At 42.2% G+C, this 15,753-nt stretch overlaps 1 protein-coding gene and 1 pseudogene across 1 annotated transcript in view; one reads left to right on the top strand and one right to left on the bottom strand.

Annotated features, from left to right (window-relative positions):
* The window catches only part of LOC145342123 (connector enhancer of kinase suppressor of ras 2), a 711,051-nt gene that overhangs the window by 327,508 nt on the left and 367,790 nt on the right, over window positions 1-15,753 (top strand). The window contains exon 8 of the mRNA XM_080187363.1: window positions 11,805-11,873. Coding sequence (XP_080043489.1) covers window positions 11,805-11,873 — 69 coding nt within the window. The remainder of the gene's footprint in view (window positions 1-11,804; window positions 11,874-15,753) is intronic.
* On the bottom strand, window positions 3,387-4,165 carry LOC145342640 (small ribosomal subunit protein uS3 pseudogene; annotated as a pseudogene).

Below are 15,753 nucleotides of genomic sequence, written 5' to 3'. Positions count from 1 at the left end.
TGTACTTAAAATGGACTTGGTATGTTAATGAGACCGTTGTGTCTTAAAATGCACTTTGTAATCTGTGTTAATCTTAAAATTTGTGTGTGATTGTTAAGCTAAATGGGGAGTAAAGGGGTATTGTAATTTAATACAATTTTTCATATTTAATACAATTTTTCATATTTAATACAATTTTTCATATTTAATAAATGTTTTATTCCTATTGTTGAAATTAATTAGTTGTCTTGTGATTTCACATTAAATAAAGAAAAGTAAAAATTATGGTCTTTTGAGCTAGGTTCCATTCTGGGATTTTCCCATCTAGGTATAACACCAGCTGGGATCCTAAGAATACTTGGCCGTAATTTCTGAACAATTGCTCTGCACTAGGAACTGTCCAAAATTGCAATTTAAATTTTGAACTTTGGATTGTTATGACACTGTTAGTTTCCTAAAAGCTACCCAAAAAGGGTTGGAAGATAAAAAACACTTCTAATTTGTGGCTAATTATTGTACAGACGTACATTGATCCATCACAGTCCACACCATCTCCTCCTCCCCAGCCGCCGCCCCTCCCCCTGCCCCCACCATGGTCTATCCCATCTCCACAGGGCTACCCTGTGGATCCCCCCCTTAGGTGGACTCCCCATCCCCACAAAGACTCCTCACCCAGGGGATTGCCCGTCCTACAGGATTCCCTTCCCCAAAGAACTAGGCCCAACCCAACCCTCCGAAATGCCCAACCCAACCTCTTGAGGCCCGCTACCCTTGAGGCCCAACCTGACTAAATACCCCCCAAGTCTCACTCTTCCCACTCACTTTCCTTACATATTTACCAGTTCCCTGTTCTAAACAGGACACTTGAACTTGGCTGGACTTTTAACTTGCTTGGTTTGTAGCATCTAGTGCTGTTAAGATGTAGCTTCCTAACATCCAACTGAGCTGCTCTTGATGTTAGGCCCCAGGGACGCACTGCACTGGCCAGATCTTTTCTGGCCTAAGTCAGAAAGTTGAATGAGATAGGATGGACAAAAATTTCAGCTAAAAGAGTATTAGCACTCCGAATGTGATTGCTGCTTGGCAGAAAGTCAGGCCCATTGACACATGGAATATTTTAGTGTAGAAACAAGCTAATTGATCCATTCAGTCCATCCTTCACTGATGGTTCTTTCCACATGAATTATCTAATCTAAACCCACTACATAGGAAAAGGAGCCAGCATTATCAAGGAGTTCATGCACCCCGGACATTCTCTCTTCCACCTCCTTCCATCGTGAAAATGATACAAAAGTCTGAGGACACATTTCAATCGATTCAAAAACAGTTTCTTCCCTTCTGCCATCAGACTTTTGAATGGACCTACCTCGCGTTAAGTTGATCTTTCTCTACACCCTAGCTTTGCTTTGCCTGTATAATGCACAAGAAACAGTGGACCTGATTCTCCCATCGCGACCCTCAACTTTTCTGGTGGGTCCATTTGGGAGAATCGCGTGTCAACCATTTCATGGGGTTTGCGCTTGCGCCGGGAACACACGCATCTCCCAGAGCAGAGAGCAGTTGCTGTCGAGACTGTGCTGGAAAATGGCGAGAAGAGAGATAAATCATTTGCGTCTTTTGTTAATGTAGTTTCAGTTTATTTTGCACGTAATTATTGGGCCCGGCACGGAACCTAGCACTGCCAGCCTGTGCCCCTAGCACTGCCAGCCTGTGCCCCCAGCACTGCCCAAGCAACAAAGTGCCCATGCCCAGAGGGCACTTTGGCATAGCCCATCGGGCATCAGGCAGTGCCAAGGGGATGGGGCCTGGGGTAATTGGTGAGGGTGGGGGGAGCTGCTGCCACTCTGCATCAAGATTCGGTCAGGCTGGAGGGAGGCCAGTGATCAGGGTGGGCTGGGGTGGGGGGGAGTGGTCTGCTGGGGGAGGGGGAAGGTGAGGGTGTTCCGTCATTGGGGAGGTGGGGATTGCCACTGCTGGGGGGGAATGGGCTGGACATCAGGGTGCTCCAGGGTGGGAAGACTCAGGATTGGCCGGAGAATTATTGTGGGGACTGCAAAGTGACCATGGGGGAGGGGGTGGAGGGGCAGCACTACAGTGGTCCTGGGCTGGCCAGCAATCGAGCTGACCAGCAAATAAGGAGACTGACAGATTGGGGCCACTGCACATGCACAGAGTTCCAGAGCTGTCAGCCCCTGGTGCGAATGGACACTGCTCCCCAGATTTCTAATAGAACATAGAACATAGAACATTACAGCGCAGAACAGGCCCTTCGGCCCACGATGTTGCGCCGACCAGTTACAAAAACAATGACCCACTAGCCTATACCAATCCCTTTTCGTCCATAAACCTATCCAGAGATCTCTTAAACGCCCCCAAACTAGACGCATTTACAACTGCAGCAGGCAGGGCATTCCAATCCTTCACCACCCGCTGGGTAAAGAACCTACCCCTGACATCCGTCCTGTAGCTACCCCCCCTTAATTTAAAGCCATGCCCCCTCGTGCTAGCTTTCTCCATCCGAGGAAAAAGGCTATCACTATCCACCCTATCTAAACCTCTAATCATCTTATATGTTTCAATAAGATCCCCTCTTAGCCGCCTTCTTTCCAACGAAAACAACCCTAAATCCCTCAGTCTCTCCTCATAGGACCTCCCCACCATACCAGGCACCATCCTAGTAAACCTCCTCTGCACCCTCTCCAACGCCTCCACATCCTTCTTGTAATGCGGGGACCAGAACTGCACACAGTACTCCAAGTGCGGCCGCACTAGAGTAGTGTACAGTTGCAACATTACACTGCGACTCCTAAATTCAATCCCCCTACCAATAAACGCCAAGACACCGTACGCCTTCTTAACAACCTATTCACGATTTGGGACCTCTGCATTGCACAGAACGTGGAGATTAATGTCTAAAGCTGAAGTCATGATATAGAACAGTTTTCTCACCAATTCAGCACTTATGGGAGAGTTGCCCCCCCCCCCCCCCCCCCCCCCCCGCCACCCCATTAGTCCATGTATCCAAGGAACTATCTAATTCCCCCTTAGAGTTATTTATAATCTATGCTCCAACAACAATTTGTGACGAAAAGTTCCTTGCCCTCTGTCGAAGTGTATTATTGCAATTTCCTCTTTATCAACCAGCCTATATCTTTTGCTCTGTAACGCTTATGTCTTCCTGTTATCTTTGTTGAATTATTTCTTTTTTCCCTGTTTATTTCCTTTCTCAAATTACTCTTTATTTACCCCTTAGCTCTTCCCCAAGGCTATAAGTATGGAACATTCCTTTGATCCCTCAGGTCACCACATTGTTCGACAGATTTGAAACAAAATCTCACATTAAATATCGACACATTGTATCGCACATACTTTGTGTCAGTCTCTGGTTGTTTTTCTTCTGTTTTAAACAAATACACAAAATTAAGTTTCTTTAGATACTGGCATACCAACTATGCAGTTGGAACTGGTCCAGGCTGCTGAATCACAGGCTGCTCTGGTTTGCCTCCCTTCTGTTCTGAAATGGGTGTAGTCGGCAAGATCTCATCCTTGGGCTCAACAATGCTGACATGATCAGACAAAGGTTTCTTGGGTCCAGTTTTACCACTTGGGTCCCATGGAAGCATGATCTTAATTTTAATTCCCAACATACATTGCCTTAGCAGTATGTGATGCACAGCTGTATCAACATAGTAGTTCACTGGATCACCACTGTGGATCATGAGACCGCCAACAGATTTCATGGACTTGACTCTCTGGCCTCAAAGTTTTCCAGAGACTACAACCTCGCAGCCCTTGGCTCCACTTTCCATAATGAAGTGGAGAACACCATAGCAGGCTCTATGCACAGCGAGGCCTCTGAACAACTTGTAGCTCAGGGGCTCTGCCTGAGCAATAGCACAAAGCCCTTGAGTGGCAACCTTTTCGGCATAGAGCTCAACTCTTCCCTCTGGGAAACCAAACCGCTTCTGAATAACAGCAGTCAGCTCACGGATTCGGCGTCCTTTCTCACCCAGCACATTCTGAGTCCTGGTGCTAAGATGATGATCTTGGTCCTGGTGGGTGTGACTCACACCTCCACACCACTGTAGCCGTCCTCGGTCAGCTGGCAGGTCAGGAACTCATTGAGCTCAGCCTTGAAGACACCGTCCGCCACAAACTTTCGCTTCTTGGAGATCTGCGCCTCCATTTCCCCTCGCGGAGCCACGGCCAGTTGTTATATATGTCAAACGGATGGCTATATACACAAAAACACTTCCCTGAAAAGCTGTTGTACTATTGAATGCCCACAATCATCTTTTGGAAGTTAATGAATCTAAGATGTAGGCCTTTTGGAATTGTGGTATTACTGCCATTGTTGGACCAGAAGCTCTGGGTTCAAGTCCAATGCCAGGACTTTACCACAGAAGGAGTGTACATAACATGGTCCAATGGGCTGAGAATCACCACCGGAATCCTTCCACCACTTACCCCACTATTTCCCAACGGGTAAAAAAAGTGTGGTGGTGTGAAGATATGCTTATAAGGATGATTCTGTTGGGATGGGAAATGAAAGAATATGATACCTACTTTCAGGAAAGCCCGTAAAATAGGTCTATGTAGCTTAAGAAGTATTGAATTGTTAACTGTCATTCACTCAGTCAAAACCTTTAGGATTGTGTGGAGGTATTAAACAGGGGGATGTGGAGTGAATGTTTCCTCTCATCAAAGAATCTATAACTAGAAGCCAATGTTTAAAAATGAGTCGCTCATTTAAGAAGGAGTTGAGGAGAAATTTTTTTCTCTGAGGGCCCTGAGTCTCTGGAACTCTCTTCCTCAAAAGGAAATGGAAGCAGAGTCTTTGAATATTTTTAAGACAGAACTAGATGAATTTTTGATGAACAAGGAGATGAAAGGTTATTCGAGGTAGACAGGAATGTGGGGTTGAAGTTAGAATCAGATCAGCAATGATCTTATTGAATCATGGAGCAGACTTGAGGGGCTGAATGACCTTCTTTTGCTCCTATTTATATGTTTGCAAAGTAATAGATTTGAAACAAACAAACACATTCACAAATTCCTGTGTGAAAGTAACAAAGTTACTAGATGTTTTTCTAAATATATGAAGAGTTTAGTTAGAGTAGATGGAGAGAAACTGTTTTCACTGGTAGAAAGGTAGGTAACCAGGTAACCAACATAAAATAATTGGCAAAGAATCCAGGGGGAGAATGAAGAGAAAAGTTTTTCTCTTGGAAAGTTATAATAACTAATGCACTGCTTCCAAGGCTGGCAGAAATTGATTTATTAGCAACTTTGAAAAAGGAATCAGATATGTATTGGAAAGGAGAAATCTAAAAGGCTATAGGGAAATGGAACTAATTATGGTAATATATTGGTTATGTTACTGCACTAGTAATCCAGTCTACCTGTTTCAGATGTGTCTATTCATGATGCATTGCTAAGAGGGACAATGACAATTCTCAATGCAATCTTTCACTTTTTTGTACATCTCTGAGCTCAATGGCCGAGATAGAGTCTAAAGGGACAGCCTATTTACCTCAGCAACAAAGTCAAAAACTATTTGGCATAGATTTAACATAATTGGTAGAATGACTACAGCGGAGATATGGAAGCATTTTTTTCCACCCAGTGACTAGAACTCACTGCCTGAGAGATTGGGAAAAGTAGAAACTCTCACCACATTTAAAATGTACTCGGAGGTCTCCTTGAAGGGCAGCACACTGCAGGGTTGTCCTAGCATAGACACAATGGGCTGATAGGCCTCCTTCTGCATCATACATTTTCTACAATTCAGCTCCTGAATAATTTGAATCATGGGCTGGACTGAAGACCCCAGTTTGACCCTCTTGGACATTCTTCAGCACCTGAAGTAAATTGGTAAAAATTGCAGCCTATGGCCAAGATTTTCCAATCTTCCAGCAGTGTACTTCCTGGCGGTGGAGGTGGCCCAATATTGGCTGCCAGCAGCATCCTCCAGTCCTCTGAGTGGGTGAGGTGGTGTGGGATGCGGGGGGAGAGGTGGGGATGGAGAAGCAATTCATTAGATTGTTCCGGAGTTGAGGTGTTGGTTTATGAGGTGAGACTGAGTAGACTGGGACTATACTCATTGGAATTCAGAAGAATGAGGAAGGATCTTATAGAAACATAAAATTATGAAGGGAATATATAAGAAAGAAGCAGGGAGATTGTTTCCACTGGTGGGTGAAACTAGAACTAGGGGGCACAGCCTTAAAAGAAAAGGGAGCAGATTGAGGACTGAGTTAAGGAGGAACTTCTTCACTCAAAGGTTTGTGAATCTGTGGAATTCCCTGCCCAGTGAAGCAGCTGAGGCTACTTCGTTGAATGTTTTTAAGGCAAAGATAAACAGATTTTTGAACAGTAAAGAGATTAAGGATTATGGTGAGCGGGCAGGAGCTGAGTCCATGAAAAGATCAACCTTGATCTTATTGAATGGTGGAGCAGGCTTGAGGGGTTAGGTGGCCTAATTGTGCTCCTAGTTCTTATGTTCTTATGAAGTCAATCAGAATCCAGGGATTTTTCAACTTGTGGTTCTGACAATTTGTTAAACATCACTTCTTGGCGATCGTAATTTTCCTGAGTTCCTTTCTCCCTTCTGTCACAAGCTACCCCGGAACAATATTCTACAGCAATCTGATGGAAACTTTCAATTAGCAGGGTGGGGCATCAGTGATGTAAGAAATATCTATCAAAATAAGTTTTTTCTCTGCAGTTTATGTAATTTAAACTGGTTTATGCCAAGTCAAAATATGTTTTTGGGATTTTTTTTGTCACTGAGGAGAACTAATGTTTGCACTGGGAGCCAGAGGGATTTGTTTATGCTGTCAATCATCAAGGTCAGAGATTGTCCAGAATGCCAGCTCTGAATGACATTGAATAGCCATGCAGTCAGATCCTGATCACTGGACACTGGCGAGCATTATGCCAATAACAGCCTCACCAAAACAAAATCCACAACCTCACTGTGGAAAGTGTGGAGATGGAAATTCTAAATTGAAAATATAAAGTGGAAAGATGAGAGAAACTGGGATTGTTCTCCTTTGAGTGCAGAAGGTTAATGAGAGATTTAATAGTAGTGTTCAAAATTATGAGAGGTTTTGGTACAGTAAATAAGGAGGAACTGTTTCAGTCGGTAGATGTCAGTAACAGGAAGACACACATTTAAAATAATTAACAAAAGAATCAGAGGGGAGATGAAGGGATTTATTCTTTCCATTGTAGGATGCGATCTGGAATGTACTGTCTAATAGCATGATGATATCAAACCCAATTCTAACAAAAAATTGAATATTTGTAAATGAAAAGATTGCAGGCTATTGGAGAGAGCTAAGGGTGTGGATGTCTCTCTGAAAGTGTTGGCATAGGCACGATGGACTCAATGGCTTCCTTCTGTTTTGTATGATTCTATGCTTTGACATGTATAACATAGAAAAATAAGGAAAGTTTTGGGATCTGAATTAAAAGAGTATTTGAATTTTAAGTAACTACTGCTAATCTACTGAAGATACTCAGAATAAGGGATTTTGGTAAGGGGAAAAAGTAAAGTTGTTTGTATCTAACTATCTCCAACAAGAAAGTACGTCATCATCTCCCCTTGACATCAGTGGTTATTACCATCACTGAAACCCCCAAAATCAACACCCTGGGGGATAGAAATCTCAAACTGGACCAGTCATATAAATACTGTGACTAAAACAGCAGGTCAGAAGCTGGGAATTCTGTGATGAATAACTAACTTCCTGTCCCCTCAAAGCCTGTTCATTATCTACGAGGCACAAATCAGGAGTATGATGGAATACGTTCCACTTGCCTGCATGAATGCAGCAGTTGGATCGCTCAAGAAAATTTCAACACTATCCAGGATAGAGCAGCTCACTCAAATGACATTCTGTCCACCATCTTAAACATTAACTCTTTGCACCCCTGGCAAACAGTGGCAGCAGTGTATACCTTCTACTCGGTGCACTGCTGTAACTCGGAAAGGCTCCTTCAACAGCACCCTCCTAAACCACAGTTTCTAGCATCTGGAAAGCCAGGGATAGCAGATGCTTGAGAATGCCACAACCTGCAAGTTCTCCTCCAAGTCAGTAGCCATCCTTACGTGGAACTATATCACTGTTCCTTCACTGTAACTGGTCAAAATCCTGAAATTCCCTCCTTAAAAACATTGTGTGTTTCTAAACCACGAGGACTGCAATGGTTCAAGAAGTTGGCTCATCGCCTTCTCAAGAGCATTTAATGATAGGCAACAAATGCTGCCCTTGTCAGTGATGCTCACATCCCAGTGAAGAAAATAAAAGAGATTTGTTAGTATCCTTTAAACATTGCATTAAGGCATTATCATTTTGAAAGTGCATTTTTAAAATCAATTGAACATTAAACCCAAAGGAGGAGGAAATCATATCCAGACAAAGATACTGAATTTAGGATGTGTGGGTTGCAGAAAAATGGACAACATGGTGGCACAGTGGTTAGCACTGTTGCTTCGGGTTTCGATTCTCGGCTTGGGTCACTGTGTGTGTGTAATTTGCAGTTCTCCTCGTGTCTGCATAGCTATCCTCCGGGTACTCCGGTTTCTTCCCACAATCTGAAAGACATCTTGGTTAGGTGGATTGGCCATGATAAGTTCTCCCTTAGTGTACCTGTACAGGCATGGGAGTGTGGCGACTAGGAGATTTTCACAGTAACTTCATTGCAGTGTAAATGTAAGTCGACTTGTGACTAATAAACAAACTTAATAAGCTAACATTCTGGCTCTTGAAACATCAAGAGCATGGAATGGCATGGGCTTTCTCATGGGAGAGTTCGATGTCTGCTGGGGTTGTGTGCGGGAAATGCAGTAGCAAGATCTTTATTATTAACATACACAGATGTTAATGACTAATCTCTAAAAGCCAAAACTTTATCAATCATTTATCAATTATGTCCTGCCTTTGCATCATATAAGCCTGTATTCCTTATTTCTGGGATGAGATCACACTGAGAAATGTCCACAGTATTTACTACAATGATGACTATCTTTTCAATCCATCAAACTCTGCCTAATCTTAGGAATGGCAATATGCCATGTACTATGTCATTACTTAGCTGAGTGAGACGAGGGGTAAGATTGGGTGAGAGGCACAAAATCAGAAACACATCCAGTTTCTCACCTCTCCCGATTTTACTGGCGCTGTTCTACCTGCAAAATTAGCTTTGCACACTTTCTGCGATGCAATTTAAATATTTCTGATGTGTTTAACATGTTATTAGGAAGTCCTAGATGCTTTCGTCTGGACTCACTTGCATTAACCCTCTTGCTGGTCAGGGCCTGAGTGGAGTGAGGCAATGAAGAGAGACAAAGGGTGAGTTCCTTAGGGGACGAGGGATCTTTTTTGCACTAAGTACCGTATGATTGCAATTCGCAGCTTGCCAGAAAAAGGTGTGATTCTCCCATTTTCTTACTCATACAGCATTTAGAATTTTTTTGTATGATCATGTCCAACATTTCAGGTCAAGGATGTCAGTTCTACAGAAAGACCTAAAACTTTAACTCTCTTATTCTCCGCACAGATGCTGCCAGACTGCTGAATATTTTAACCCTTTTCTGTTGCTATTACCGTCATTGTACTGTTGCTTGCTTCATGTAAACATAAGATTTTATTTTAATAGTGTTTTGGTAACACGATACTTAAAAAAGATAATTTAGAGAGGTAGTTCCTGATGCAGAGCTGCACAAGAGGCAGAACTGCACTGTGGGGTTCAATGGATCTATAAAAGCGACAGTAAGAAGTCTCACAACACCTGGTTAATGTCCAACAGTTTATCTGGTAGCACAAGCCACAAGCAGCGTTCCTTCATCAGATGAGTGGAAGTCATGTTCACAAACAGGGCACATAAGAACATAAGAAATAGGAGCAGGAGTAGGCCATCTAGCCCTTCGAGCCTGCCCCGCCATTCAATAAGATCATGGCTGATCTGTCGTGGCTCAGTTCCACATTCCCGCCCTCTCCCCATAACCCTTAATCCCCTCGCTTATCAAAAACCCATCAGCCCGCGTCTTAAAAATATTTAGCGAGGCAGCCTCCACCACTTCAACGGGCAGAGATTCACCACCCTTTGAGTGAAGAAGTTCCTCCTCAACTCCGTTCTAAACCGTGCCCCCTTTATCTTGAGGCTGTGCCCCCTAGTCCTACTGTCCTTTCTGAGCGGGAAGAGTCTCTCCACCTCTATCCTATCCATCCCATTCATCATCTTATATGTCTCAATGAGATCTCCCCTCATTCTTCTAAACTCTAACGAGTACAAGCCTAGTTTATTCAGCTTCTCCTCATAGCTCAACCCCCTCAACTCCGGTATCAGCCTAGTAAACCTCCTCTGCACACCCTCCAAGGCCAAAATATCCTTGCGTAAGTGCGGCGACCAAAACTGCACACAGTACTCCAGCTGCGGCCTCACCAGTGCCCTATACAGCTGCAGCAAGACCTCCCTACTTTTATATTCAATCCCCCTCGCTATGAAGGCCAGCATCCCATTAGCCTTCCTGACCACCTGCTGCACCTGCAAGCTGGGTTTTTGCGACTCATGCACAAGGACCCTGAGGTCCCTCTGCACCGTCACCTGCTGCAGTTTTTCGCCCCGTAAGTAATAGTCCTTCCTACCATTATTCCGACCAAAGTGGACCACCTTGCACTTGCCAACATTAAATTCCATTTGCCAGTTCCTGGCCCATTTGCCCAGCCTATCTAGATCCTTCTGCAGACTCTCCACACCCTCCGCGCAATTTGCCGTTCCACCAATCTTGGTGTCATCAGCAAATTTTGACACCCTACACTCGGTTCCCTCCTCCAGATCATCTATATAAAGATACAAACTCAATTTACAAGACAATGGTTGGAATGTGAGTCTTTACAGCTAATCAAGTCTTCAAGGTACAGACAATGTGAGTGGAGAGAGGGCTAAGCACAGGTTAAAGAGATGTGTATTGTCTGCAGTCAGGACAATTAATGAGATTTTGCAAGCCCAGGCAAATTGTGGGGGTTACAGGTAGTGTGACATGAACCCAAGATCCTGGTTGAGGCCATCCTCATGTGTGCGGAACTTGGCTATCAGTTTCTGTTCAGCGATTCTGCGTTGTGTGTCGTGAAGGCTGCCTTGGCGAATGTTTACCCGAAGCTCAGAGGCTGAATGCCCATGACTGCTGAAGTGTTCCCCAACAGGAAGAGAACACTCCTGCCTGGTGATTGTTGAGTGGTGTTCATTCGTCTATTGTTGAAGCGTCTGCATGGTATTTAACTTGGCGTTGTGAGACTTCTTACTGTGCTTACCCCAATCCAATGTCGACATCTCCACATCATCTATAAAAGGGAGGCATGGGTTGATAGGTAAGACAACAAGGCCATTTTTACAACTCATGATCCCAGCAAGCAAAACTGTACACTGGAAGCAAAACTTTGCAAATTATGCATTTAAAATTCTTTATTTTGCGATTATGCACTGTACATCTTGCTTCAAAAGTTGCAAGGTTTGGCGTTTTAGGCTTTAACTTATTAATTGTGTCACAAAACCTGAAGCTCCGTAGCATAATGCAATAGAGTTTGAACAATTATTTTTCAAAGGCCGCTTTCTAAATGGATGTGTAATAATATAATAAAGTTATTTCCTCACTCATTAAGCAAATCAAAGCTCTGATCATAACACTTTGAAATCTATTTCTTTGTTCTTCAGAATTTCACTCATTCCTCAAATCTTAATAAAGAGAGCACCCACAGTGTCTTTTTTGCTAAGTTATACTCTCAGATCTCTGATATGATTCCTTTCTCTGCACACAGTCTCCTGCAGACCAGTGCAAGAAGATTCATGCAGGGGATGAAGTGATTCAAGTCAACCATCAAACTGTGGTAAGTGATTTAAACTTCAAAAAGAGGTTTTACATTCATTCATAATTGAAGTTGCCTTGTTCTTGAATTGTAATTGGTAATTCTTTTAAGGTGGAAGTGAGTTGCTGTTTCTTTTACAGCTTTGTTGGCACCATTGTGTGGCAGCTCAAGTTATTAATGAAACACTGCGATTTTGCACTCAGTGTGCCTTGAGAGTTCTTCAGGAGGGACCTAGTTACATCGGAATTGAGAAGTAAAAAAACTAAGACGCATCTGCTTTGCCTTCTACCATCTCTACAGACATATTATACACCAATAATGAACTTGTTGACTTATCATAGCAATCATTCTCCAACAATTAGTCCACAAAGATCCTGAAATATTGCAAGAAAAACCTCCACTGGTGGAGAACTTTAGACGGCACCAGTCCACAATAACATTTTACCTCCCAGGAGTGTTACATTTACCACCTATCCTGTTCTAAGTTATTCATATGCTTGGACCGAACTTTCGTGTGAGAGGTGGAATCAGGAGGTAGATATAATTCTGACGTTACAGTTCCTACCTCCATCATGAGACTACCAGCAGACAGGATGCCTGCTAATTGGCCTAGTAATAGGAGTGCAAGCAAGTCCAATCCGGAGCAGGCAGGTTAAAAAAAATACTTATTCCAGGAAGACTCAGCCTAGTGCTTCCGAGGCACTCACTGGCTCATCTATGTTTGCTATCTTGAGCACTTTAAATCCCCCTATATCTTGTTCACCTCCCAACCCCCTTACCATCACCAAGTTACCCTCACAACATCCTCACTACTAGTCTATTTTATAAACAGAATTCACAAGCTTTACTATAAAAGTAAGAAAAATATGAAGTCATTAATAGCCCATAAAACCTCCTGAGTAACTAAACAGACTGTTCAAAGTTGAAAAAGCACTTATAACACTATTGAGCAGTTGGATTGCAGCCAAATGCCCATAAGAGAACTGAATAAACAAACAGACTTCATAAGTGCAAATGCAATAGATTTCAAGATTGAACTTTCAAAACCAATGAGAAATGATTAAACATTCTTATGTGTAATTTGAAAACTACTTGACTTTTATATCTCTTAGATGAACTTTTTTTAAAAAACTTATTTGAAGACTTTTCCATATTTAGAATGCTTGTCTATTACTTGGCAGCTTGCCAGCTGGTAAAAGTAACAATCTGGCAAACACATTGCTTGAGAGGTAGTTGCATCTTCTAAACAAAGCATTGTCACAAATCACTTGAAACATATAAAGTCATGTTACATTTAATGATTAACTGTGAAGGGGGTGAAACCAATTTATTTATCTTTGAAACAAATCCTTCCCCTAATCCATGCTTCACACTTGCCTCTAATCTATGCTTCACACCCCCAAAACCTGACAGCTGAAGAAGTATGGCTGCCTCCATGAAAATTTTAAAAGACCCACCTGGATGGACCTTCAATAAGCCCACAACACTGCCACTTGCCTGCTCCATAGGAACGGGTGTGTACCGCGACCCGCTCCCTTCCCCACCCTCATGAAAATTGTCAAGGGTTGGATCCTCTAGGTGCCCTATCCAGCAGATGTTTTCTTTTGTCACACCTCCACTTGATCCTGTGTTGAGCTTGAAAATCTGGCCACCTATCTCAAAATGTTGTTTTCTGAAATAAAGTCACTCAATTCCATCTAAATGACTCAAAACTGATATCTTCCAGAGACTTGCAAGTGAACTTGTTCCATAGATTGATCACTTTCTCATTGAAATATTGTCTTCACAGATTTGTTTTGAATTTATCTCCCCTTCATGTTAAGCCATGCCCTGTAGTTCTCTGGTTATCAGTAGGTCAACCAGTGCATGGTTTATGTGTTCAGTTTTATCTTTATTAAATAAGTTCAGAGGAAATGTTTTGAAATTTGAATTGTTTTCATGCATGAACCTAGCAAATTATTCTAACCAGTAGTGCACAAATAGGACGGGGGGGGCATCATTTTGAAAAATCGGGCAGTATTTTCTAGCCACATACGCCCCAAGACTGGAAATTCCAGCCCAAGGCCAATGGACTTTTAGATAGTCCGCCAAATTTTCTGTTCTGCCTGCAGCAGGTGGGACAGGAAAATTCTGAAAAATGATGGAAAAATATATGTTAAGTTGGAATGGAAACAGGAGATAATTTTTGGTTTTGTTTAATTCAGCAAAGAGGTACCCAGTCTATTTTGCCAAGTAAAAATACATAGAGACCATATTTATCATAATGCCTGTTTTTGCTGTGTAATGTGGGATTTAAACAGACAGACCGCACAAAGGTGTGCTCATTTAACCTCAGTATTACGTAACAATAGTTTCTGACTAGTTTTGAGAATTGCAACATACACTTCGCAAAGTTTAGGTACCAATGCAACAAACAGCATTTTTAATACCACTTATTCAAGTTTATAATATTATTATAAAGATGCAGAATACTTTGATGAATAGTTAATAGTTTTAAATGCGATGTAGGAACAGTTCAGCATCCTTTGCTGGTACCATATTTTCTACCAGACGGATAGTCTGTGATATCTAGTTTATTGGAAGATTTCTCCTCAATTTTTACCTAGCAACTCGCATGTATTTGTCCTATTAGATAAGTGGGGTGATTTTTCAAGCATTCCCAGTGGGAAACTCTCTACTTGTAGGGATTGTATCTAGGGAAATAGCAGAGGACAAGTGATATCCAAGAATATAAATCTGCAGAAGTCGTTCTCAACTGTGAGTTCAATCATGGAATCATATTATATCCTTATCTTTCTGTTAGTGTGGAATCAGCTATTGAATCATAAATCAGTCTGAAACTGCTACACTTCCATCTTCTTCACACTTCTCTAAATGTTCTTCATATTACTCAAATTTTCCAAACTAGAAGTCTTTGACTTCTGCTCTTTCTTTCTAAAAGCTTTCCACTTAAGTAGCTACATGGGGCATTTATCTTCCACCAATAGGTTAGAGTTTTGATTAAAATTTGTACAACCACCTCTGTAAATTTCAAGTGACAGACTATCCCCATCGCTGCAGCTTCTCCATTGTCAGCTTCATTCCCCATAGCTAATGAAATGCAAAATTGTCCCCACGGCATTGGTCTTTCTGCTTTGATAGCATTTGATTCTTTAAATCTAACATCTATGATCCACTTTCTAAATGTCTCCTTTTCTGAATGCATTTGTACTCTCATTTTATGTTGTACAGAATTTGTTCCGTGGTGAGGCGGGGGGGGTGATTGTCGCTACTAATGTTTCTCTTGCAGATTAATAATATCTTTCAAAATTCGGGATATATAAACTCAAATTCTTCTCTTATGCTAATAGTGAAAATAGTGGAAAAAGAAAGATACTGTGATTAGATACCATTCCACGATTGGACAACACTTGCTAAGCAATCCTGTTTGTATTCAGCATTTCCTAAACAAATTTACAATTCTCAGTTGGGCTCACAGTGTGACTCACTTATGCAGCTTGATACTACATATATTCACACACAGGCCCTGCGCTTTGCACATAGGAAGAGCATGTCCACGCACTGCACCTTTTTCAACAAAACAAAAGCTTGGAAGGCAGTCATCCCCTGGTTCATTCCACGTGACAGTGCCTTGACCAATCAGTGTGACCCTGTCTGATTTGAATTTGAACAAAAGGTTGGCAGGTAACTGTTCCCTGGTGCATTCTTCATGACAACAGCCCTGACAATCACAGTTTACTTGCCAACCACTTGGCAATCTCTTCTCACGCTGTATAAACTGTTGTTCCCTTTACTATTGGTATTTTTGCAAACTGTTCTGATGAATGTAAGACAAAAAGCTTCAATAGCAAGTCTCCTTATTCAGTGATAATCAAATTCTATATGACCAATCGACATTTAA

Source organism: Carcharhinus amblyrhynchos, chromosome 4, assembly GCF_965287045.1.
Source record: "Carcharhinus amblyrhynchos chromosome 4, sCarAmb.v2.hapA, whole genome shotgun sequence".
Lineage (NCBI taxonomy): Eukaryota > Metazoa > Chordata > Chondrichthyes > Carcharhiniformes > Carcharhinidae > Carcharhinus > Carcharhinus amblyrhynchos.
The sequence above is the reverse complement of the archived record's forward strand: the minus strand, read 5'-3'. Positions and strand labels throughout refer to the sequence as shown.